Here is a 25400-nt window from a genome sequence, read left to right as displayed (position 1 = left end):
CTCCCAGTGGTTTTTCTCTTCATCTGGCTGCAATACAAAACTGGGGTGGGCTCATGCTAAAGCTTCAAGCATATTTGATTTTACTGTTGGGTGTGATGTAGTAATGCGTAGTAATGAGGGCTAATCCATCCCAAAGCAAAACATTTTTCCACCATACCAGATATCAGTCCTAATTGATTTGGAACCCTTAGTTACCATGGTAACAGCAAGAGCAGTTTGACAATAACGTAAAGCAAACCCCCCTTGAGCAGCAACTCATATACTATATATTTGTGTACAGTGCAACCGAGATTGAAAGCTTTCCCTGTGCAGCAGTGGCAGTAGGATGATGGGTTTGTATTAGCAGTCACATAATAGAGCTCTTTTACAGTGAAAAGAGAGCCCACAGAGAACAGTGAGGGTGTTACCAGTAAGACAAAATTGAGCCGGATTACATGTTGCATATTTTTCCTGTGAATCCCTCATTTTTAGCCAGTTAACCTAAAACCAGCCTGGGAATTACTGACTGTAAACACATTACATGGCTATTGCAGAAAAAAACATGACGACCATAAATTCATGATTTCATGAAAAGCTTAAAGATTGCAACTTTTTACATAGCTTAGAACAAATTTAGACCCAATGTATATATCCTGTGTAGGACTGCTTTTATTATTACATTTTCACCAGTTAAGGCCACCACCATTTCTAACAACAAATATATTTAATTAGTCAGTCACTCAGTATCTTAACCCCAAGTTCTTTTCAGTACATTGATGTCTTGTCTTCTGCTCTCAAAGAACACAAACAAACTACTTGTTGTTATATGAAGACATTTCTTTAATAGCTAAACATCTGCATAATACATGATAAAGACAATAACAGAACAAATGAACAAAAAACTTAAATGATAAACCTTAACTCAGTGGGCCATAGGGAAGTGAAGTATGTGACTTAAAGTCATAACAATTTATAATATATTTCTTTGGCTGCCTGCTTGAGGAAGTTATCAGACCTGTCAAATTGATCTATTGTTGCAGCTAGCTCATGATCACATTCTCGGAAGGATTGTTCTAGCCATTCGCATCTTTCTTTCAACTCAGCTTTCCCTTCTTCTTCTTCTTCTGGATGCACACAAGCACACTTATCTGGTGCATTACACTGAGCTTCCTGTTCATCAATGCACACTTCTGCTCTGGTTAGTGCCTGTTCAAATCACTGTGGAAGGGTTTCGTTCACTTCTTGTAATCGGGCAGCTTCTCTTTTGTGAGCCTTCAGATTAGCTCTGACATTACTGCTTCAAAGTCAGAAGGGTCAGCATCCTGGCTTAGAGTTGCAATACCAGACACCAACTCTTCAGTCATATTACCCCATTCTGGTTCCAGGTTCTCAAAGGGGTCTCCTCGACTTGGGGGCAAAGACGTGGCTGGATGCTATGTCTGATATAGTTTGATTAGATTTATAGGTAGTTTAATTCATGAATTTGGCTTCTTGTATCCGAATAAGAAAATTGAACAAGTGCGTCACTTTCAGCGAGAGCCTACTAATAGATGTGTGATTCTCAATGTATTCTTTGACCTACTGTTGTATTAGTGTGAGTCAAACAACAGCATTAGTTGCTTGTTGTTTAATGAAGTTAAGTCAATTAGCAAGTAAATGGTTTGATCTTTTACTAAGAACTGGGAAGATTATTCCCCCACTGTGATAGCTACTAAAGAAGATTCTTGAAACTGCAGTTGCAGCAGTACAGCCCTGTGACATCCTGTCTCACAATCAACAAGCCACAGCAATGCAGACTGAGAAAACACAGGCGTAAAAAACAGTTCACACAAAGGAGGAGAATCAGGAAGGAATGAAAATTTGGCGAGCTTTCAGTGAACTTGGGGTAAATAGCTTAATCATGTTCAACTAGTGTGGTACTGTTCGTGTGGTTCGATTCAACATGAACTCTTATCGCAAAGGTGAATTGCTGTTATGTCTACTTGATTAAGAGTTGTTGTAGTGCTGAAATCATCTCAGCAGGTCCAGGGTGGTTGTGCCATGTTTAGCTTACTGGTTTGGCCTAGTTGCGGGTACAGGCCTGTTAGCTGCAGGGCTGCTGAGAGGGTGTTTCCCCCCAGTGAGGTTCAGCTGATCTTGTTTCAAAGCTGTGATATGAAAGATGTCTTCACTACCGGTTAAGCTACAAGGTGATGCCAGGTACAGCAAGTCATCAAGCAGATGGGCTTGACATCAGGTGTAAGTCCCTGTTGTCTCAGGCCATCAGGCTTGGCAAAGATCCCAACCATTGCGTCGTTGTCTCTGGGTTTCGGAGCCATGTGGGCTGGCGTTGATTTCAGGCTTTTGGCTTTTTAGTTAGGGTTAGACTTGGCTGGAATAGGGGATATACAAATGTTCAGTCAACTAAGGAAGGCATTTCTCAGATTGCATTGCAGTCTCTGTAGATAAGCAATACCCACTGGGTATCTCTGCCAATGTTAATGTGGAGTTAACTTGTATTGTTTTCAGTCGGAATGACCCAATTGTCATTTAAATGCTTTTAGTCCATTTGTTACTTTAGTTTATATTACAATACTGTCTCTCACAAAGGTTTTTGAAAGCGCTAGTGTTGATCTGGATAGAAAAGGTCAGTTCATCTATTTGGTGATATTAAAGAAATGAAAACCGAATGTCCTACACCTGTAACATCTTGGCCATGTTTGTGTTTTCAAGGATGAAGTGAAAATCTGAATCATTTTGATGGCACTTTGATTATAGTGTTAAAAGACGCTGACATTTTGTAAAATCATTCAATCATCTTTCTTTGTATCGTACAAGTGTCCACCAATGCACCCATGTGGCTGAATCATTGAGGAAGTTGGCTCTGTGTGTAAACACTGTGGCTCCATTTCACTTTATAATTGAGTTTAATGACAGATTAAGACCAGGATTGAGGTTAAGGTGAGAGTGGCGTTAAGGAGGTTATGGTACAAGTGAAACAGCAAGTGAAGCGAGACCGTCTGGAGCTGTTAAGACTTTGATGACACCTTTCTGCTGAATCGAAATGAGAGTGTGCTCTCACAGTAACCCTGCTCATTGAACTAAAACAGTTAACACAGTTGGGGTTATGATGTTAATGGGCGTGCCCTGACCTTCTTTACAGAAGCCAGAAACTTTTGGACAGGAATATAAAGCAATGATTTTAGTTTTTCAGCCCAGGACTCAAAGAAAAAATTAATTAGCTGTCTTGGGACCTGTAGTCATGGATACGCATTAATACCCTTGTCATGTGGGGACTGATCAGAAGTAGGCCTATGACCCATTTTGGTCCCAACTTTGTTGTTTCAAGGAACCGGGTGATAGGGTTGTGGTTACAGTAGTTCTCTCGCTGTCAGACCTGTTTGTTTTTTTTAAACTTCATTTCTGAAATGACAGCTATCAAGGTGAACATGCTGCATAACCTTACACCACAGAGATCATTTAGGGGATACAAACTGAGCTAGGCAATTTGGCTACCAGCTTCATAGGAATCCCATTCCACAGTCCAACTGCTGACAGTTTGTACCCGCCAGTCCTGAAAAATACCACAGAAGGTCACAGGTAAAATGTCTATCACAGTACCCCAATGGTGTGAAGCAGTATTTTCTATATACTTTACCTCCAGCATCTAAAGTCACTATGACTAGAATCTCCTCTGACTTGCATTCCTAAAAGGTTTGATTATAACTATAGTGTAAAATGTCAATTGCTTGTGAAGCATTTTTTCAGCTTGAAATAGGAGGAAAAATTGTTTTAAATATAACCTACTTTTTTTTACATCTTTATTTATATCATGCTACATGCTACGTTCACCTTGCAGCTGAAATGATTTTTTTTGTGTTATAAAATCACAACTTGCTGCAGGCAACCTGTACATATGACATGCATTTCAATACATAACGATGGAAAAGGAACATATACTGTACATGCTGAACGTTAGAAGTTGGAGTTGTACTCTTTATGTGAAGCTATTGAAGTATGAATGACTGCAGATTAAAAGTAGAATCAGAGGGTTAGTGGGTTAGGTTTACTATCTGATCAGCAGCTGACCTTGGAATTGATCAATAATGTAATAATGTGTTGCACACTGGCATTATGTTCAATAACTTCCTTATGTACAGTACAGGAAATATGTATGCTGTGCATGTGTGGTGGGGGAGGTCTGAATCTTTGCGCTTGTATGAGTGGATCACCTGTTTTCCACAAGTGTCACGGCTCAGGTTGCCAGCTTTTCAAAATGAATATAGAGGGACAAAAACGTGTGAGGTAGAAAAGAGGGAAAAACAGATGGAGAGAGTATGAAGTGGGAGTAAGAGAGAAAAGGATGGTAAGAGAAAAAAAGAAAAAGAGAGAGAGAGAGACATAGAGAGAGAGATTTCCGCATTATGCCAACAATGTTGGCAGGCAGCCTGAGAGAGAGCAGAGGCTGGACCAGAAGCTCACACACACACACACACACACACACACAAACACACACAAACCTGCTTCTAAGCTTACTTGCAAACTTTGTGGAAGCAGCCGCTGAACATACCTGTGTTTGTAGAGTGTGCATGTAAGAGGACACATGAGCTGAATCAGTTAAGATCCAATCCTATTAGTCCTGATGACAGTCTTCTGCTGAGGGCAGTATGAGCACAGTGCGATACAGCTGCTCACCTAACTCATCCCACACTGCTGATAAGTCATGCAGACAGAAAGAAACAAGAGAAGGAAGTGAAAAGACACGCACACGCAAAGATTAGACTCGCTACAGTTTGAAGTCTAACATATATAAGATTAATTAACCTGCAATGGACAGAGACACCACTAACGTAAGCCTCATACATAGCCTGGAAACCTCTTATTGCGGAACCAAAACTTTGTCCCATATAAAGTCTTGTGTTAACAGTAGCAGCGTGTGTTCATGCAGCATGGATGACTGTGAGTTACAAGTACCCAATGTCGTTGCTAAATACAGTAAAAAGCCTTTGTCTTGCTTGGTTAACACATCCTGCTATAAAAAGGCTGTTCAGCTTTAACAAGCTTACAACTAGCTCACTTTATGTTGCTGTAGCAGCTGTTTCTATGGTGAAGATTTTCAAGACTACTGATGCCAATTTATTAGTGCAATGATACAGGTTAGTATGTTATTACCATTATTTCCATTCTTTATGACCAATCACTAGACTGTCTGTCTGGAAGCTGATTATCAACATAAATAATGACACATCTTTCACTCAACTATGTATTTAATATAACATATATTCTATAGTTAATATAATGTGTGATAATTAGGTTGTGTAACAATGATGAGTCCATACCATGGAAAAGTGACCGGTGTGTAATATAATATAATAACAAGTGACCTAATGAATCTCCTCTGTGCATTATGTGTTTTGGATGAATAAATATTGTATTATTGTGCTGCTGTGTAAATAATGGCTGATGATTGTCAGACTGCTGTAGAATAAAGCTTCTCGTGCTCATTTGAATACATTTGGCACAGAATTAGTAGCTTAGTTACCCTCTAAAACTCTAAAACCCAAGACTAATATAATTGTGTAACTAGCTATGTTTAAATTAAACTTTAATCCTTTGGAGGAAATTCATTTAGTAAACAAGTGTATCAACAAAGCCAGTAGGCATACATTAATATATGAATACAGTACAGCGGATGATGTGAGTGGTGAGCCTCTGAGTAAAAACTGCATCTCAGTTACTGTAAATGAAGGCAGGAACAGGTTCAGGTACACCAATGTGAACATAACACAGGCTCACCCAGTCCAGTCCCACCCATTCAGGTGATACACAATTATCCTGAATGTTGTTTCTGCTATTAGCATGCCTCTGCCTACAGGAAGAGACAAATGAAAATTTAGGAGTGACATCCAATCTATCTTTTATATACCAGGGCAGCTGTACTCATCACAGACCAGCTGGGACAGGCTGTCAGAGAATTTCTTAATAGTGATATATGTCAGAGATTTAAATGTTTTTTTTTAAAGCATCTCAGCAAAGTCACGTATCCTGTTGTAAAAAGTTTCAAAATGGACATGAAATCATTGTAGTTGAATATGAATTAATGTGTATTCTGGCAGTCATTTGTCTTGCCATGTGTAACAACATGAGTACATACAATACATAAAGAGATGATTTATCCTCGTGCACTAATTGAGTAAGTAGTTAGTGATGTAGTATACTGTCAAAACGGTGGATAAACACCTGCTGGTGGTTGTTGCAAGGCATTACAAACAACCACAGTAATGGTTGCTGCTTTTTCAGAAAAGAAATGGATGGTTTTATAATATGAGACACTATTCACCCATCACACCACTTTGACACTATACATATCTCTTTTTCTCATTCTCGTAAGTCAGTTTGCTGCATATCATGAGTATATGTGCTACATACAGTCATTGCAAAGGAAGAATCCTCATCAAAGTTGTGGATACTTCACACATGTGCATTTAGTGGTCCATTCTGTAGTGTGGGCAAGCAAACATGTCATAGACCTTAATTTCAACTCAAAAGAACAGCTGCAGTTTTTTTTCTGGGCAATGTTTTTTATAGTAGATCCTCTTGACAAGATCTGAGAGACAAACTTTTTGTATGTTCACTGACCTTGTTAGAACTGATCACAGGAATAATAAATGTGAACTATATCTCAGCGGGAGTACGTACAGAATCATTTCCGAAAGTAAATTTGCCTTTTTTTGTTGTGTGTTAGTTTTCAGTCTGAGTTACAGTGCTGCCCACCAGAAAGTCTTCTTTCATGCCGGGCAGAGTGCTACAATAATTCATAACCAAAGACTTGTACTTCAGAAGGCTGGGTTGAATTTTACACAAATAAATAAAGTAGACAGGCACCAGCAGGCAGAGGGAACTTTATTTCCTCAGATTAATAAATGATCTGTGTTTTGAGGAAACTCAGTAGGCTATACGGAGATTGAAGTGTTAATTTAATCTTGGCACAAACTTTTGTGTTTACTCTGTTGTGTGTTTAACTCGACATATGTAGATACATAAAAGAGATAGTGTTGTGTTAAACTACAACAGCTGTCTAATAAAAGCTGGACCAACTCAGACATATTGGTAACTAGCTGGCTAGCTAACAGGGAGTAAGCTGTCCTGTGTGCTAAGCTACTGTAGGCTAAGCTAGGCTATCTTGCACCTGTTTTGGGATACAGAAAGATGAATTTGATAGAGACCTTTTCATAATAAGACCACATACAGGTAAATTGGTTAAAATGACTGAGTACTTTACTTTAAAAGTAGTACTTGTAGCCTTTAACTGTATATAATACTGTATACTGTATGTAATTATCGTTCTCACAACATTTGAATTTCTAAAGTTTACTCCTATAAAGCCTCAGGTCAAATGGTGATGTTTTTGTTTACAGTCCTTATACTAACACCTTCAGATTAATATGCCAGCATTTTATTGATGTTAGGACGCTTTACCTGGCTTCTGTTATCTGTTCGTTTACAAGACTGCCCGTTGTCTTTTTCTGTTTGCCTCTCTGTCAATCTGTTAGTTTACACATCTCTCTCTCCGCCTTATCTCTCTTGGTGTCTGTCTGCGATCCACTGGCTGTCTCTCTCTGTCTCATTTTGTGGCAATCATTGCCACATCTGTCTGTGGGCATTTTCTCTGTCATTGTTTCATTTTCTGTCCTTTTCAATATATATTTAAACTATGTGCGTGGTGCAGTAATTTGAGTGTCCTTTAAATCCTTTTAGTTTAAATGCACATTTAAAAGTTCTGTTGGTCCTGACTGAACATGAGTGATGATTTCGACCCACAGGCAGATCTGCAAGCATAAGACATTAAAAGGAAGTTAAGACACACAGTCAGAGTATGTAAACTTCAGCTCTTTAACAGTATGCTGAGGAGGATATTTGGAGGGCAGTAGCTCATGCACAAGGGGGGATTTGAATTATTTTTGGGGAGGGACAGAGTGTCCTTGTTTAAAGTAGGGTGCCACTTTATGCATGCTTAAAGCAGATAAACCCAGATCTCAATACAAAAAGTGCTTGAATGAGCCGATTTCATGTCAGAGCAGCACAGAAAAGCAAAATCAGTGACTCCGCGATGAGGTTAGATTTGGCGTCTTAGCCCATAGCGTGCCTTTTTCTTGACATGAGACTTTTATATTTTTGTCATTGACTTCTCAATTGTGCATTCGATGGTATAGTCAGATTGATGTTTATCTCTCTAGAATTAGCTGTAAGCGACTGCCTTAAAACATATTCGTTGTTCTGTTTAATTCGTGCCAGACTTAAGATGGATAGCATGTTTCTCAATGTCTGAGATGAGGTGTGTAAATTCAGTGTGAAAAGTAAAGTGTTAACGTGCAGATTTAACTAATTCAATAAGTAACTAAGTGGCAACGTTCTGGTCTATGATGCAGGTTTTCTAGGATATCCAACTTCATATTACCAACCTAAGTGTACATACAGCAGTAGCGTGGCCTGCACACACCAGCTTTGACTCTCTGATACACACACACACACACACACACACACACACACACACACAGATATATCTAACCCAGATTCCGACAGCAGCATAGCCCAGGACAGGACAGCCTTTCTCTCTTTCTCTCTCTGTGTCCCAGAACAGATCAGCAGGGTATTTCCTTGTGGAACACCAGGAGAAACCCTGAGAGGTGAAACAGTCACAGGATAATTGCTGCAGAAGTTCTTTCATGGAGCAAACTGAAAGCACTGGAAAACTGGCTCAAAGACAATGGGACTCTTTGTTCAACTTTCCTGGAGTATGTGTGTTTCTAAAAATGACCACACACTGTTTTTAAATGTTTATTCAACTCCTAATATTTAATATGCATATCAAGAGCCAGGAGGGGTCAAAGGTCAGGTTTGGCTCCAGACCACGATCCTGGATCTGACAGGGACTCGGTGTCTTCCACAAAGGCATGTCAGCTGTCCACATACATCATGTTATAGTAAATCCTGGATTTGTTTGTGTGTGCATGTGTGTGTGTGTGTATGTGTGTGTGTGTGTGTTGATGAAAGGCTGACGAGCCCTGATCACTGTTGTCACATGTGCTGATGTAACTAATGTGGCATCAGGCTACCTGTGATTAGTTAGTACCAGATAAACACACCAGTGACTCACTGTGCTTTGTGGACAGAGCCATTCACTGCAATCCATGACCTGGTTTCATCAGCGAGCCTGAAGCCCAACACACACTCTCTTTCTCTCACACGTAAATGCGCGCGCGCACACACACACACACACACACACACACACATACACACACACACACACTGTTAGCCGCAATGCAAACCGGAAAGCTCTGCTAGATATTCAGGTATGAATCATTCTCATCATCATCAGCTGGTTCAGAGTAATGACAGAGATGATGGAGGAGCTTAGTGCATGAATCCCGGATTAGATTTTCTCCCACTGTCTCTCTCTCTTCACTTCACCTCAGTGTCTTTGTATTGCTCTGTGTGTATCTCTTAGTTCTCTTTTGTCTCCCCTGTCCTCCTTTATCCCTCTCGTCCTTTTAGCCTTGTATCCCTGCATCCTCTTGAGATGCTACATATAGTATTATTAACATCAACATAGAGCGCCAAAGTGCTGTAGTCACGTCTTTCATCTGTCTTTCTGAGTGGTCACTAGGTTTACTGTCCATAAACCTCAAGAACACACAATCCAGCTACACTTTACAACACTTGCTGCTAAAAGAACCTTTGCAATTTTTTCAAAGTTCAACAACAGTTACTTTACATTCAGAGAACTGCTTGATTCTTAAGTCCTTTTTCCAACTGTCCAGCTGTAGTCTCTGCTCTCTGAAGACTTTTACAGTGTCCGGTCCTCTCAGTTCTGCTGTCACTACAGACATGTCTGAACTAACCAAGACCTTGACATGTCTGTTGACTTGCCTCTTCTGTTGGGCAGTGTCATTTATCCTGCTATGGTCTAAGGTTTGTGGGACAGGGTGTTCATTAAAGGCAACTAAGACAGAAATTTGAGTTGAATAAACAACAATATTAGATTTTTTATTTAAATCACTGTTGTCCTTATTCAGACAAACAAATGAACCACACAACATACTATTAGATACGGCTATGTTACGAGGCTGGATTTTTGATTTCTTTGCGTTATCACAAATGTCAGTAGGATTTTGAATGAGGTTTTTTGACTTCTGGGGCAAAACCCTGATGTTCCAGTTCCACTTCAGTTCTCAATATGTTTTCAAATTGAGTGATTGTCACACCTAATTTACCGTTTGCTGAATACCCTTGGGACACAGTATACTACTTTGTGCCCCTGGTACACTGTGCACTGCTTGAAGCCAACAGTCTAGGCTTCGCTGTCTATCGTCAGTTGAAAAACGTACACTACTGTGCGCCCCTGGGACATTGTACGCTGTCATGGTTTCTCAATCTTTGGATTTTCCTACAAGTGGTGTGCATGGAGCGACACAGTTGTAGTAATAATTAGAGCAATATTCTGCAAAGAGTTTTAAGAGTTCTGCTCTAATGTAAGCTGAAAATGTTAGCATGTCGGGCTAACCAGTTTACAACCTACAGTAGTAATCTAGCATTACTTTCAAAGCCAACAAGCACATTTTTCATATAATGAAATGCTCCTTGGCTTGTCAGGAGCATCACTATAGCTATACTATTTTGTGGGATTATGGGTCACATTTGAAAAATCCTCAGAAGCCAAAATGATGCTATATCAGAATGTAGCTTAACTTTAGCACCCCAACTTTTTCTCTTTTACTGTGAAACTAATACTATATTAAGCATCCTTTGTTCTCTTTACAGCAAATAACATTTTAATCACACTTTTATTTACAGTTCTGCACTAAAAACATTTCTACACCACAACTACACTGCAGTACTAAAACAATACTGCTCCTTTATTTCTGTGTCTTCCACAAGGATCTGTGCAGCTATTGCCTCAGAATTGAGAGTGGTAAATCAAATCTGCCTGTTGTGGCCATGCAAGTTTGGTGTAGCAACAGTAATTCAGTAGACCAGGACTTATTGAAGTGTCAGCTACTATAAACATACAATTAGAGCTGGGCCATGAGGTTTAACTTTCATGTACCCCAGATTAAGGATCCTACTGACTTTGGTGATCCCCTGACCCCTCCTCTATTGCCACTATGACATTGCCATTTTTGTTTTTAAGTGAAACTATTGGATAACTTGGCATGAAATGTGATACAGATATCCATGATGTCCGGAAAATGAATCCCAATGACTTTGGTGACCCCTTGACCTTTGACTTTTGCAATAAACTGTGATCCACAGTTCCACTTTACATCATACAAAACTCTTTAAATATGCCAAATGCTTCCACGTCTTTAACTCTAATTTGTTTGGAAATGTTTATGTGGGTAACATGATGTTTAAATTGATAACAGAGTCATATTATCTTGGTAAAATACCTCTGAAAGTTACAGTAGCACCACATTTTTCTTGAACCCTGTCTGTTCCAATCATAAAGAAAACACTGCTGCTTGTCCTCCCTCCACTCCTCAAGCTTTAATGTAGCGGCTGTCAGTCTTTCAGGCACTGCTGTAATTAAGCTGTCTCACAATTAATCTGGTAATGATTCATTGATGTTGAGTATGTAACACCTTTCAACTCTGTCTTCTTTCTTCCATTCAAGTCTCTGGCTTTGTATGTCATTCTGTGTGACACAGTCGCCCTCTTTACCTCTCCTTTGTCCTACTCTCCTCCCTCCCTCCCTCATTCCTCATCACCCCACTCGATCTCTCTTTCTTTTCCTCCATTCTTGCCTTCCATCTGCAACTCTTTGTCTTTTTTTCTTCTTCTTTTGGACAGGATGTTGTGTTGTATAATCAAGCTTCCTTTGAAAAGGCAGCTCTTTTCTCTCCAGGCAGTTGATTCATCCAGAAACAGGTTGTTCCCGAGGAAGACAAGAGTGGGACAGGAAGTTATAGAGAAACAGATGAGAAAGAAAAACAGAGAGAGAATATGAAGGGAGTTTTTTATGTGTTGTGGTGCAAGCACCAAGGTGAGAGAAGGTATAGCAACAGTATGTGTGCATGAGAAGCAGTGTATTTCATAACCTTGCGAATAGCGAGATTGCCTCTAGTCTACATCTGATTATATCACGTGAAGCGGTAAGACAGTCTTCTTTTCTCTCCTTACACCTCACCTCCCACACAACCAACGGGCATGCACTCACACGCACGGCGGTGTTGAGTATACTGTGGGCCTGGCATAGCAGTGCTGGCAGAGAGTGCAGAGAGGGGCAAAGAGAAACCGAGAGGCAGAGAGGAAAAAATCAATAGCCATCGACATGCAACACTGCATCAAGACTGTTACTGCCCAGAGAGAGAGAGAGAGAGAGTGAGACAGGGAGAGAGAGAGAGAGAGAGAGAGAGAGGGAGGGAGGGAGAAGATGAGGCAGGGATGGCGAGGCTATTGTACCAAGCCCATCATAAGACACTGAAAGATAGGTGAATGGAAAGAGATAGACCAAGGTGAGAAGAGGGCTTGTAATTGAGATCTATTTGATATAACCGCAGGGGAAGAAAGAAAAGAAGAGAGGGCAGGACAAGAAAAAAGATGAAAAGGGGACCGTGATAAAGAAGGTATGGCCAATTAGGGAGAGGCAGAAAGGAAAAAATTGAGAGAAATCAAAGAAAGAGCGAGAGAGAGATATGAAAATGAGACTGTAATGGAGCAGTTAGAGAAGATGGAGATGTGAAAAGCGCGACAGGCACCAGCAGTGACATGAATTGTTTAGCGATAGTAAACACATCTTCAAGCAAAAGATTACATCTCCTGTAAACAGCTGAATACTTACTGACTCATCATACTCTGTGATACCTGTCCTCCCATAGATACTGTGTGAGGTACAATATCATGTAATGTGTTGATGTGTACATGCATGTTTGTGGTCTTGCTGTGTGTGTGTGTGTGTGCGTGTGTGTGTGTGTGTGTGTGTGTGTGTGTGTGTGTGTCTGTCTCACCCTCTGGCTCAGGTGTCTGAGATGCCAGATAATGTGATTTGTCAGCCATAACAAGACACAATAGAACAGATCACTCAGATACAGTACGGATGAATCGGTGTTGTGTTCTTTTAATAATGACATCTGAGAGTAAATGCTGGGTATGTGTTCAACTGTGATGTGGTTGTATGTAGATGTTTCATGTTCATACTGGACAGTTTGTGTTTATTCACCCCAAGCAGCTGATGTACCGACTGTATGTTAGCTGTCAGCTACCTAGCAACAGACCTACCATCTGTGTCTGTGGCTGCGTGTTTGTGTTCACTTCAATTCCTGAACTCAGACACTCAGTTCTTCTGTTTATTTCCCACAAAACCTGTCATGGTAACTTCTGTTGGGCGATGTATTGTCTCAGAAATAATCGCGATAAACAATATTATTGTCATTTGAATTAAAAAAAAGAAAAAAGATCAAGGTCATGTCCATGTATCATACGATAAGTCCATATATAGACATGATAATTTGATAATGTAATTATTGTGACAGGCCTATTTCACACCAGTTTGTCTCCTTTTTTCCTCTCTTCTCTCTTGAAACATTTTCAACCACTACTTAGCAACATTCATGGAAATTAGTGACAGCAAATGCAACAGGTGTGGATGAGATCAGTGTAGTTGCCCAATTGTAAGTCAACTTATAGAAATATAAATCAACGTATTTCTTCGATGGGTAAAAAGGACCAAAAGTGTCAACTGAAAATGGTGCTTGGTGGCATGGATATGTCACTTGCTATCAATGAGTTTGGGCAAAGCAAAACAAAATAACCCCACCTCCCAACAAGAAGTTAACTAACATGATTATCTGGCAGAATGAATGAATGAAATAAAATGGTCTGAAAATCAGGCTACAATGACATTAAGATGGTTCAATTTCACACTGAAATGCACCTATGTCATGGAAAGGCATATCAACACTATGCTTTACGCTACCATGCACCACAAGCATTGAATAATCTGTACGTACATCTATTGACGAATTTAAGGATATCATAGAATCTGGTGATGAAGGCACGTAGGAGTTTGAGTGTCCGTTCTTCTGTTTTATTGTGAATGTCAATGGGACTTCCCAGTATGAATAAAAATGAAATAAAGAGGGTTTAGAATCTAATCTGTATCTCTTGGTCCTGTAACATTCAGCACACAACAAAACTGGACATCACAGCTGACATCTGGTGCAGTGTGGGACAGACGGTCTGAGTCTCAGCTGGTCTGACTCCCTCCTGCTCTGTGCGCTCACCCAAATTGTGCTCTAATACAGCTACACTGATGAGTCGAACACTTCTCATTTACATGTCTTCTCCCTCTGAATGCGCATAAAATAATGATTCGACCACTGCTTATAAATGCTTCCTCAGACACCGATCAAATCAGTATTCTATGATCGCACAGCTGTCTAGCAAAATAAACACAACTACACTTGGAAGGTGACGTATTATGTCTGATCTAGGCTATATACTAACCTGTAAAATGAGTCATCACAAAGTGGGTTAGAAGCAATACATAGTTGTTTTCTTTAATCTGTCACACCCAGAAAATGTCATCTTTTCCCAAAAGCTCTGTTTTCCTCATCCACACAACAACACAAGGTCGGCATTTTAAGATTCATCCTCTCTGGAGACCATTTTTAAGTGAGAAAAACAGCAGCTTAATGTGGACTGAAAGTTGAGGTTTCAAATTTAGTGCTCTAATTCATCTCCACTTTGCCAAGCTAATCGGTTGTGGGTTGGACAATGAAGGTTGTTGCCAAGTTTATGGCACATGAGGGTGAAACCCCCTTGAGGAGTGCTGTCTCAAGGGGGGTTTCGAACAAGCTCAACAAAAGTCCTGTGAAATAGCTGTGAGAACAAACAGACAGCTGATTGTACTGTGACAATTCACTCATCTGCATATTTTATCTTTTCCTCCCACTATAAGAGGATTGTGTCCACTTCACAAGGTATCCCATCACCACTTAGGAAAAATACACCAGCATCCTGAACTTTAAGTTGCATTCTGAGGGTCCTGTGTGTAAAGAATAAACCGAGGCTCAACCAGAAACACGCCTATATCAGTGAAAACTGAAACTCTGATGTGCTGTAGGTACTCTTATTGTTCTGTAAAGGTCAGTTACATTTTTTGTTTAGTTTTTTTTAGTTAGTATTTGTAGACCTTTTTATTCTTTATCTTGTTCCAACCTGCTGTACTCTACAATTTGGAAACCACAGCAAATATTTGGTGTCACTTTTCTTCTTCTCATTTGAAATGTTTGAAAGTGAAGTTTGATTTATCCGCTGTGTTTTCTGTCTTCTTGTGTGTCAGGACGGCTCATGCGCAAGGTAAAGCAGAGGCAGCGGTAGGAGCGGCTCAGAAAGCCCAGGAGGAGAGTCGGATGGCCAGGGTCACCGCCAAGCAGTTCTCCCCCTCTTTCCAGCACCCAGGAAATGGTGAGCACACACACATACACACACACACACACACACACATACACACACACACTCCTTTTCCTGTGTGCATCACATGCCCATATCCATGTGTACAGTTATATCCACAGACCCAGCCAAGCAGACATATAACACGTGTGTGTGCACATGCATGAACAAATGAAACACATATGAGTGTGTATTTGTGTATGTGTGGGTCGCTGATAAAGGTCAGTGTCAGCCACCCTCCAGCTTTGTGTTTCTGCTTCTGTCACTCACACCTGTAAAAGCACTGCAGGTAGCCAACCCACAACAACATGCGCCATTCAAGCGGCATGACACACACGAACACACACTGGCTTCATGACACATGCTGTACACACCCACACAGATACCTGAGATGACAGTGATTGTTCTTTTGCCATCTATTCTGCTCTCAGCGTCTGTCTGTCTGTTTCTCACACAGCTAAATAACTCCCTCCATGTTGTTGTGAGGACGTCTATGTCAACAAGCATCAGCGCTGACATTTGGCAACATGTCTGTGTTGATATGTACAATCCTCCACCCGGCTGTTCCCCTTGTGTCTGTTCACAGATTAAAACTAAGGGACTGTATCAAAATGATTAGGGCCTTTGAGGGGGTCAGAGCAGAAGGGCAATTCCAAGTTAGGGTTTTTTTGGTGGAGGGAGGGTAGTTTTCATTTTTGTGGGAGAGTGTAGCAGGATGGGGTTCAAAAAAAACAACTTTTTCTCATTTCAGATTCATTCACACACACACACACACACACACACACACACACACACTCATAATGAATTGATGTTGCAACCTCCTCTTCCTCATTGTTAGGCTACTTTAGGCTTAAGGCAATTTATTTGCGGGACATTTTTTCCTGGGCTTTTGGTTACTGTTGCCGCTCATTGATACAATTTACCCTCTGTGCATTATAGCCTGCTAACCAATCATCACTTGCCCAAAACCCAGCCAACTTTCATTTAATTCCAATTGGATAAACCTTGCAACTCCATATTTTGTTTTGGACATACTGGGTTTTCCGACAGTGACTGTATTTATTAACATTAAAAGAATGGGTCAAGCCTTGTGTCATAATTCTGTGGAGCCCAACAAAAACAACAACACATTTGTTTTCTCACATCATTGAAGGCCCCTTTCTGCTCAAGGGCCCCTGGTTACTTACCCAGATTGCCCACATGGTCGATCCGACCATGATCAGGCTACAACATCATTTGTACTTTTTAATGTATATATTTTTCTTCTTATTTTATGCCTTTATTTGATAGCGAGAGAGATGACAGGAAATGAGAGTGATAGGGTATGACATTCAATAAAAGGTCAGCTGCTGGAAACGAACTGTGATTGTTACAGTTATGCCTCTAAATCAGTAGGTGAACAGGGTACACTGTACATTTTTATTGAGTGAAAATCCATCACATGCCTCATTTCACTCATTCTGTGGCTGGTTACCTTCTCTCCTTAAAAAAAAATAGATATCAATATTCACAATTTTTCTTATGTTTGTTATAAATATATTATATTAGTTGAAGATATTGGTGAGGGGTATTTTGGGGAGGCTCTATAAAATGTCATACAAGATTCAACCCTCATACACACTCCAATAATTTTGATACAGTCCCTAAATTGTACTAAGATTATATGCATGTAAATATCACTTTTGTGTCATTGTTGATTGAACTCCGATATTTATTATGTGGTTAAACAAGTTGAGAGCAGAAAGCGGCGATGACTGGCACGGCTTTATATCTTCTTCATCTCACCTCCTCCCTAAATGTCATCTTTCTGATGTCATCCATCTATTTCAGGCATGGAGGTGCAGCGTCCGAAACGTCAGGTGTCCAGTGAGGTGGAGGGTGAGGGTTTGTCGAGTAGTGCTGGGACCGCAGACAGCCCCGACCTGTATGTGAAGAGCACGGGCTCGGACGACCCTTCAAATGCTACCCCTGACCTCAGTCCCCCTTCTTCCTCACCACCCCACACCCCACCTCCCCCCGCCCGGCCGGCCCAGCGCAGCAAGAGTGCCCGCTTCCACCGGCAGACCGCCGTCGACCACTCGGACAGGGGGAAAGAAGCGGCAGAAAGGGGTGAGAAAGGTGGGGGAGCAGGGCAGACGGAGATCCAGGTGTTGATGGAGGGAGGCAGCGGGGGAGGGGAAGATGGCAGAGGAGGGAAGGGGGAGTACTCGCGGGCTAACAGCTGGACCGAGGACAAGAGGAAAGGGATGCTGTCGAAAGCGGGAGGTGGACGAGGAGCGAGCCGGACCAACGGACACAAACACAGCTCCTCCAATCACAAGTCTAGGGAGCACAGCTCCTCCAATCACAGACAGGCCAGGGGAGACAGGTGGACAGAGTCGTCCTCATCTGCCTCTTGGACGTCCGCGCACAGGGGCGTGCACGGCAGGGGAGGCAGGCTGCTGGAACAGGATGAGGAGAAAATCAGCAACTACGAGATGGAGATGAAGCCTTTACAGCCCAGAGACTCCACTACCCACAAGCCCCATGGGCACGGGGAAGAGAAACACGGGCACAGTCATGCTCAAGGAGAGGGGCGTTCGAACACCGTGCAGCGACAGAGGCACAAGAACCGTGATGGGAGGGAAGGGAGAGAGGGGAAAGAGGGGAGGGAGGGGGGTAAAGACTCAGCGCACAAGCTGGACAGACCAGGGGAGAAGATGGATTCCCGGCCTCTACGTCGGGACCTCACCCTCTCCCCCCCTCTGAGGTCCTCCCCCATCACGCCAGAGCAGCAGGACCTCAGCCTCATGCAGACCAAAGGCAACTCGGTAAGACTCTCACAGCAACCTCTCACAAACAAAACCCTCACCCAACTTTGACAGACAAGATTAAAGCTTCACACAGGGAGATTTTTGTCTCACAAAACTGGTAATAGTGTCTCAACACAAGCCTGCACAAATGACCTTCAGATTGGAGTTGAAATTTCAGAGCAAAGTGTCTTATAAACAGCACTAATAAGGCCCTCTTTACAGCTTCTTTATCCTCTTCAAACACATCATCATTATCTCCACCTCACCAGCCACTGTGGATAAACACCTCAATTTCAATTTAGATCTGTGCAGAGTTGCCTTTTGCTGCTGTAAATCTCTCAGTATATTTTAATGCTAATGCGTAGTGTAGAAATAAATAAATAAATAAATAACCAGGCTTGCCTATCAGATATGATGAACTAGCATCTAAACTGTTAAATATCCTGCCTGTTTAATGAAGCATTTAATGGCAGGCTACTCTTGTTGGTGGCACTGTAGCGGTGTCTGGCAAAAAAAAAAAAAAAAGAACAAAAAAAAGTTGGAGCTGGTTCAACTTTTGCCACAACGCAACAATATTTTAATGCATTCTGTTTTCTGTCTGAATGCCCACTAAGACACTGAATCCTTAGCAGCAGCAGGGCTGCTGTTCTGTAGCTGAGTCTGAACTCTGACCCCTCTCTGCGGAGAAGGTCAATAAGCAATTTTCTGAGGGTCACTGAATTTATTCCAGGGGAGTTCCTTTTTTTTATATTGATTACATCACATTTAAAATATAACTAAACTACAACCATGTTTTCAACTGAAGTATGGATGGGTTTTTTTGCTATAAGCTGCCAAAACAGTAAACCCCCGTACAGCCCCTTACAGCAGTCACCTCAGTATTGCTGTAAAACTGAGCCATAAAGTCTATTTTATGTAATATATTAAAAAAAAACATTGATCTAATGTTAACTCTTAATCTATGGGAAAAAGAAAGGCTGTAGCAATTTTGGTGTGTGTGTGTGTGTGTGTGTGTGTGTGTGTGTGTGTGTGTGTGTGTGTGTGTGTGTGTGTGTGTATGTGTGTTGGGGGAGGAGGGTGGCCCATTTTTCTAATTGTTAATCTCAATCTCTCTTTTCTTCATTCATGTAACTGATAGAATATAACCCGAAGGTCTGATTGATTCCATTCAGTCTCAACTGCATTGTTAGCAGCCCTCATGTTCATTAGTTTTGTTATAGATGAACCAATCCAATCTAAGCAACTTGATTTTTTTTATAGATGCTAATTAGCAAGTGTCAGCACCATCATGCTAAATTAAAATGGTTAACACATTGAACACTGTACCTGCTAAACACACCAGCATGTCGGCATAGTGACTTTACCATTCAGCTCAAATGACAGCTGTGTGTGTGTGTGTAGCCACACAGAGCCAATAGCACAGCTGTAGGCTCTTATTTTATGAATTCTGAAGAAATTCTGATAAAACATAATTTATAGTTAACAGTTGAAGCTTCACATCTTTATTAAATTACCTTCTGGAATATTTCAAAGAGGAGAATTGAGACCACATTAACTCAGAAAGGTGGTTTTCAAAACATTCAGTAAGCGCCAAAGTTATTCCTTTGAAAGACAACATAACAATATATTATATGTTGTATAAGAGGTGTAATGTAAATACTTTATTTTTTATGAAACAACAATAGATCCCTAAGTGAGGTCTGATTAAAAACAGAAGAACATAAACACTGTCTCTGGTGATTACAGGTGTGAAGTTCCAATAGAAATCAGCATCACAGTGCCTTGTAATGTGCCAGATATGCAGCAGGAGCTGGGCCTGATCAGAGGATCAGGTGACAGTGATGAACTCAAGCTTCACACTGATAAATTTGTAGTGAAACTTATTTAATACACACAGCGGCAAAGATCTGCAACACAGACTGCCTAAGTCAGGGTTTTCTTTCATTTGTTTGTTCATTTGTTTTGGTTCAGCTTTACACATAATTAGGTAATGGCTCAGTCTAAAATAAATCTGTTTTTGGTTTATTTTCATAGATATGGCTAAGGTTGGTTTGAGTCCACTGGGGCAAACAACATGAATGCAGTTAAATGGAGGTCTTGTTTCAAACCTGTCTGATTGTTTGTAATGCAAAGCCTAATGAACCAATGTAAAATGATCTCTAATAGAGTTGCCGCATTGCCGTATCTCCACAATTGCAGCAAATTATTATAATAACTGAAGTGGACAAAAACAAACACAATTAGAGAAGAGTAGGATTGGAAACCAGATATTTTCTTTAATAAATGGAGTGAGAGGGCTGCAAACTACCAACATGCTCACCTTGAAATTTGTCAACGATGATGGACGCTCCCAACAGTACTCCCACATGTGATTGTTGAACATGCCATTCCAAAACCTTGAGCATTAGTATGCTGCCATAACAGCCTCTGCTCTTCTAGGTTGTATTCTACCAGATTTTGGAGCAGTGATTCGCTCCCATTCAGATGAGATATTCCTTTAATTAGTCCCACAGTGGCGACATTTACACAGGAGCATTTGTGAAGTCCAACACTGATGTTGGGTGATGGGATATGGCTTACATTGTGCATTCCAGTTTATCCTGAAGATGTTGGATTTGGTTGAGGTCAGGGCTCTGTGCAGTCAGTCAGGTTCTTCTACACCAAAACATTTATTAAAGGACCTGCTTTGTGCATGAATTGTTATGTTGAAAAAAGTTGAAAGCACACTATTGTCTAAAATATTATCTTCCACAATGAGAAGGCACAGAAACCATAAAAAACAGCACCAGAGCAAAATGACACATAAGTGTGTGGATAGGTTATCTTTATGCACTTTGCTGTAAAGTGAATATATTTTTGAATACATTTCCTTACATTTCTACACAGCTCCATTTGCCCTTAATATGAGACATGTCAGCAGCTGTATGCTGCATTGCTCATATCTGTCATGTCACTGCCACACATTGATTTGACTAAAAGGATTTGTTGCCCACTGTCATGAAGATACATCCCATCCCCAGTGACATAACACAATGTTATCCCACATATTAAGATAATCCTGGGGGAGAGGCACAAGGTTTAACCTTGTGAAATAAAGAAAGATTTTTTTGTACTATGAGCAAGCAGAAGGATTATGCCATTTATAATATAATTTTTTGGCTGCGTCTTGACTCAGGCTGGTAGAAAGCTCCAAACACGCTAATCCTGGATGATAATACGGTAGCAGCATTAGCTAATGAAACCAACAGAAGATGCAGAAGAAGTGGAAACTGCACTTCGTACAACTGTATACTACAAACATGCACTGGGCACATTATGAGTATGAGCTCTCTCTCTCTGTCTCTACACGCACGCACGCACACACACACACACACACACACACACACACACACACACACACACACACACACACACACACACACACACTAATAAATACAGTTCCTCGCTCCACACACAAGTTGTTCACTTCAATACAGATTTGTCTGCAGCAGTGTGATGACTCTGGCGCAGTGAATGAAGTTGATGATATTTTAGTTTAGTGGCTGCTACCTCCAATTACATGAAGACATTCAACACACACGCACACACACACACACACACATACAAAGACACACACACACATACACACACACACACACACACACACACACACACACACACACACACACAGACAGATATACAGGCAGAGAAACCCAGCGGTCCTCTCTGCACCTTAGTAACAGCAGATTGGCAAACTAGCCCCTTCCTCACAGACGGCCCCCTATTGGTTAACCAGCTCTCTGTTGCTAGGGAACAGCTTATGCCTTGCTTCAACGGCGGCCAATCAGTGGGCGTGTGTCAGTGACAGAGGGGCGGGGGGTGGGTGGAGGTGGGGTATGTGTGTGTGTGTGTGTGTGTGTGTGTACAGCCGCAGAGAAGCAAGTGAGATTTGGTTCACAGGTTCACAGCATACACAGATACTATCACACTCAAGATAAATACACACAGGGAATGCTGCGAACACCATGGGAACACTGTTGCTGCTCTGACACACAGACATGTGCTGCCATACACGTACACACATACAGGATCCAGTAGTTATGTCTCGTGTTCATGTTTGTTTATTTGTATCCTCCGTTAAGTTTATCACTATGTGTCAGTGTGGAGTCTGGGCAGGTAAAAGCTATATGGGCACAGGAGCAACCAAGAGTCTAATCTGGTATGGGTGATGGGGAGATTGCACGACTTTTACAGATTGCATGCAGTTAATACTGGCAGCAGCAACATCAGAGAACTATATACCAGCCACCATATCATCATCACAGTTGACTTGCATTGGTATTGTGTTTTCTTCATTAAATTGGTAACAGTGAAGACTGCCTGAACATTACTCATCAAAATCAGGTCTTCCCCCACACCAATTGTTCAGGATAGTCACTATACGCAAGTAGTCCTCTTGTCAATCAATTAAACTTATTTGTTGCAACATTGTAATACAAAAGTGCATGATACGTCAATGATAAAAAGACTCTTTTACTGTATCCAGTATAGCATGAAACATCTGTACCAAAATAGCATTGTACCTCTGTGACCACTCAAAGACATCACCCAGTCATCATCATGGAGCACAGAAATGAACCTCTGTGCATCCCAGAGGCTCATATTTATGAGAACAACAACTCTGTAAGATGTGTCCCCAGACAGCCAAGCCTTTCAGTCCCTACTCTCTCTAAGCCATGGCCCATAATAACAAAAAGCAACATGATGACAAAGATCTAAAAAAAGTAAAGAAATAAAATAGTGTCTTAGAATTAATATGAAAACAATGCAAACGATGTTGTCAGGTGCCACAGACTAATAAAAACCCACTTCTCCGCGTGACTTTAGATTTTAGGACGGTAAATTATGGAAAGCTTGGTGCCAGAGGAATGAACACATTTATCATTGACGTATCTTTAAAGTATATTCAGCATGTGATCAGTAACTAGTAGTCATTTGAAAACCAAGTGCAAAATCTTAAATGTACAAAGAATAATCTACTGTCAGAGATGGTGCTGATGATACATGTCAGTACACATGCTGCTGGTCTGATTGTCTAAGGCTTTCTTGGATATGCCACAAAACAAAGCCTTACAGCAGTCAAGCCTGCGAGTGATGAAAGCACATATAGGCCTCCCTGTAGCTGTGTGGGAGCGACGTGACTGTACTTTTTTGCAGTGCTTGATGAAAGGCAGTGTTGGTGGTATTTTGTACATGAAGTCCAAAATTCAGATGAGGATCTAAAACACAGCAAGTTTACTAGCATGGGGTTCGATATTTCATGTCAAGGATTTTTACAGTCTCTCTTTCAGAGTTTGGGCTCTAATAAGTAGAACTTCTGCCTTTCATCGCTTGTAGAAATGTTACTGAACTGACCATATACACTTTTTAAGCTGTGTATGGTCTGCGATGTAATAAAAAAAACAATTCCTGAAAATATTCTCACTGGTTGCGTTTAAAATCTCAACAACAGTAGTCCTAGAATGGAGCCTTTGGGCATCCAGACATTTTCTGCCAATCCAAGCAATTTAAAACTCTAGCATATAGCCTCACACATCAATATTATTATAAGGAGAATAGCTGGCTTGACTGTATTAAAAATAGTACAAATGTCTTTCTCTCTGCTGTAATGAGCACAGAAAGCTAGAATAAAATGGTCTTTGTTCACTTGGGGATGGAGAAACTACAACAAACCCTATCATTGCCTTAATAAATTGCTATGGCTAACATCTTAGTAAACAAGTCCTTATTTTGTGATGAATGGACGTCCAATAATCACTGTTTTTGGTTTCCGCTAAGTATTTCTTTCACAAGCTAGTTGCTAATTTGTGGGTCATTTGATGTTGGGCAGGTAGCATACAGTGACTTTAGCAGGGTTTATTTTCTAAAAGCTAAAATAAGCTAAATCTCCATAGAACAACAGGGATATAATTCTCCAGATATAATTATTGGACTGGACATCCAATAATTACTGAAGCTCTGCTTTCAGTCTCCAGTATGGTTCTTTAGTTGGTAGTTGTCAGTTTCTTTCAGCAGCTAGTTGCTAGTTTGTGGGTCATTTGGTATTAGACAGGTAACATATATTGACTTTATCAAGGCCCTGCTAACCGGACGTCCAATAATCACTCTTTAGCTCGATTGTTGGTCTCCAGTATTAGCTGCTAGGCTATCACAAATTAGCCAGTTGCTTAGTTGTGGGTCATTTGATGTTGGGCAGGTATAGCATACAGTGATTTTAGCAGGTCTTGTTTTCTAAAAGCTAAAATAAGCTAAATCTCAGTAGAGCAACAAGGATATAATTCTCTGCTTATTTGTCACTGTGAGCAACCCTTTCACATAAAATGTAATTTGATCTTTTTTATATTCATAAAGCATTAAAACAACAGCTTAAAATAGCCTCGCAATGATTACTTCTGTATAAAACCTTGGAAAACTATTAACCTTCTACAACAGATTCTTGGTAAGTCTGACTGCCAGGAGATGACAGTAAGCAGAAACATGTTTTTTTTTCTCTTTCTGCCAGCATTTTATCCTCATGACAGTTTTCTGTTTGAAAAGAAAAATGTTTGTAGGAGTCAAGTGTGCTGGTGGAGAGATTAAGTTGTGTTTCTTTATTAACAGCAGCAAAGTGGTTCATGGTTTCCAGCAAAGACAAAAGGACACCAAAAGGGGGGCTCACACTATTTGTGCCGTGATAATACCCAAGTAGATTTTTGTTATGTCTGAAGAGTACTGCTCTGTGCTCTGCGCATTTTCAGCTTTTCACAACAGTACGATTAGGAACAAATCTGCTCTGTTGATGTGCTTTTGAAAAGTAAATAGTTGTAGCCTGCAAGTTTACCCCAACATACTTAAGGATTGAAGAAGTAATTGTAGAAAAATATCCTTTTCAGAGTGCTGTACCAGTCACTAGAGTAAAATAAATGAATATAGAAGTACACTGCAGACAAACAGACATATAGCCTTTTGAAAATGGACTATAAGATTCATAAAAAAACTAGTGGCATATTACCTAAAATTGGGCAAATTGCTGCATTTATTCTAAAAAAAAAAAGAAAGGCAGAAGAGATTTTGTAGAAAAAGTGAAAGCCATACATTTTGCTCATCATTTTGTCCTGACAGGATAGATTTAACAGAATGTGCTTTATTTCCTCAAAATTAATGGGGAAATAGTTTTGC

At 40.7% G+C, this 25400-nt stretch overlaps 1 protein-coding gene across 2 annotated transcripts in view; it reads left to right on the top strand.

Annotated features, from left to right (window-relative positions):
- The window catches only part of jph3b (junctophilin 3b), a 45482-nt gene that overhangs the window by 18069 nt on the left and 2013 nt on the right, over positions 1-25400 (top strand). For both annotated transcript variants that reach the window (XM_053318609.1, XM_053318608.1), the window contains 2 exons: positions 15302-15426; positions 17242-18221. In XM_053318609.1, coding sequence (XP_053174584.1) covers positions 15302-15426; positions 17242-18221 — 1105 coding nt within the window. The remainder of the gene's footprint in view (positions 1-15301; positions 15427-17241; positions 18222-25400) is intronic.

This window comes from Scomber japonicus, chromosome 5 (assembly GCF_027409825.1).
Source record: "Scomber japonicus isolate fScoJap1 chromosome 5, fScoJap1.pri, whole genome shotgun sequence".
NCBI lineage: Eukaryota > Metazoa > Chordata > Actinopteri > Scombriformes > Scombridae > Scomber > Scomber japonicus.
The sequence above is the reverse complement of the archived record's forward strand: the minus strand, read 5'-3'. Positions and strand labels throughout refer to the sequence as shown.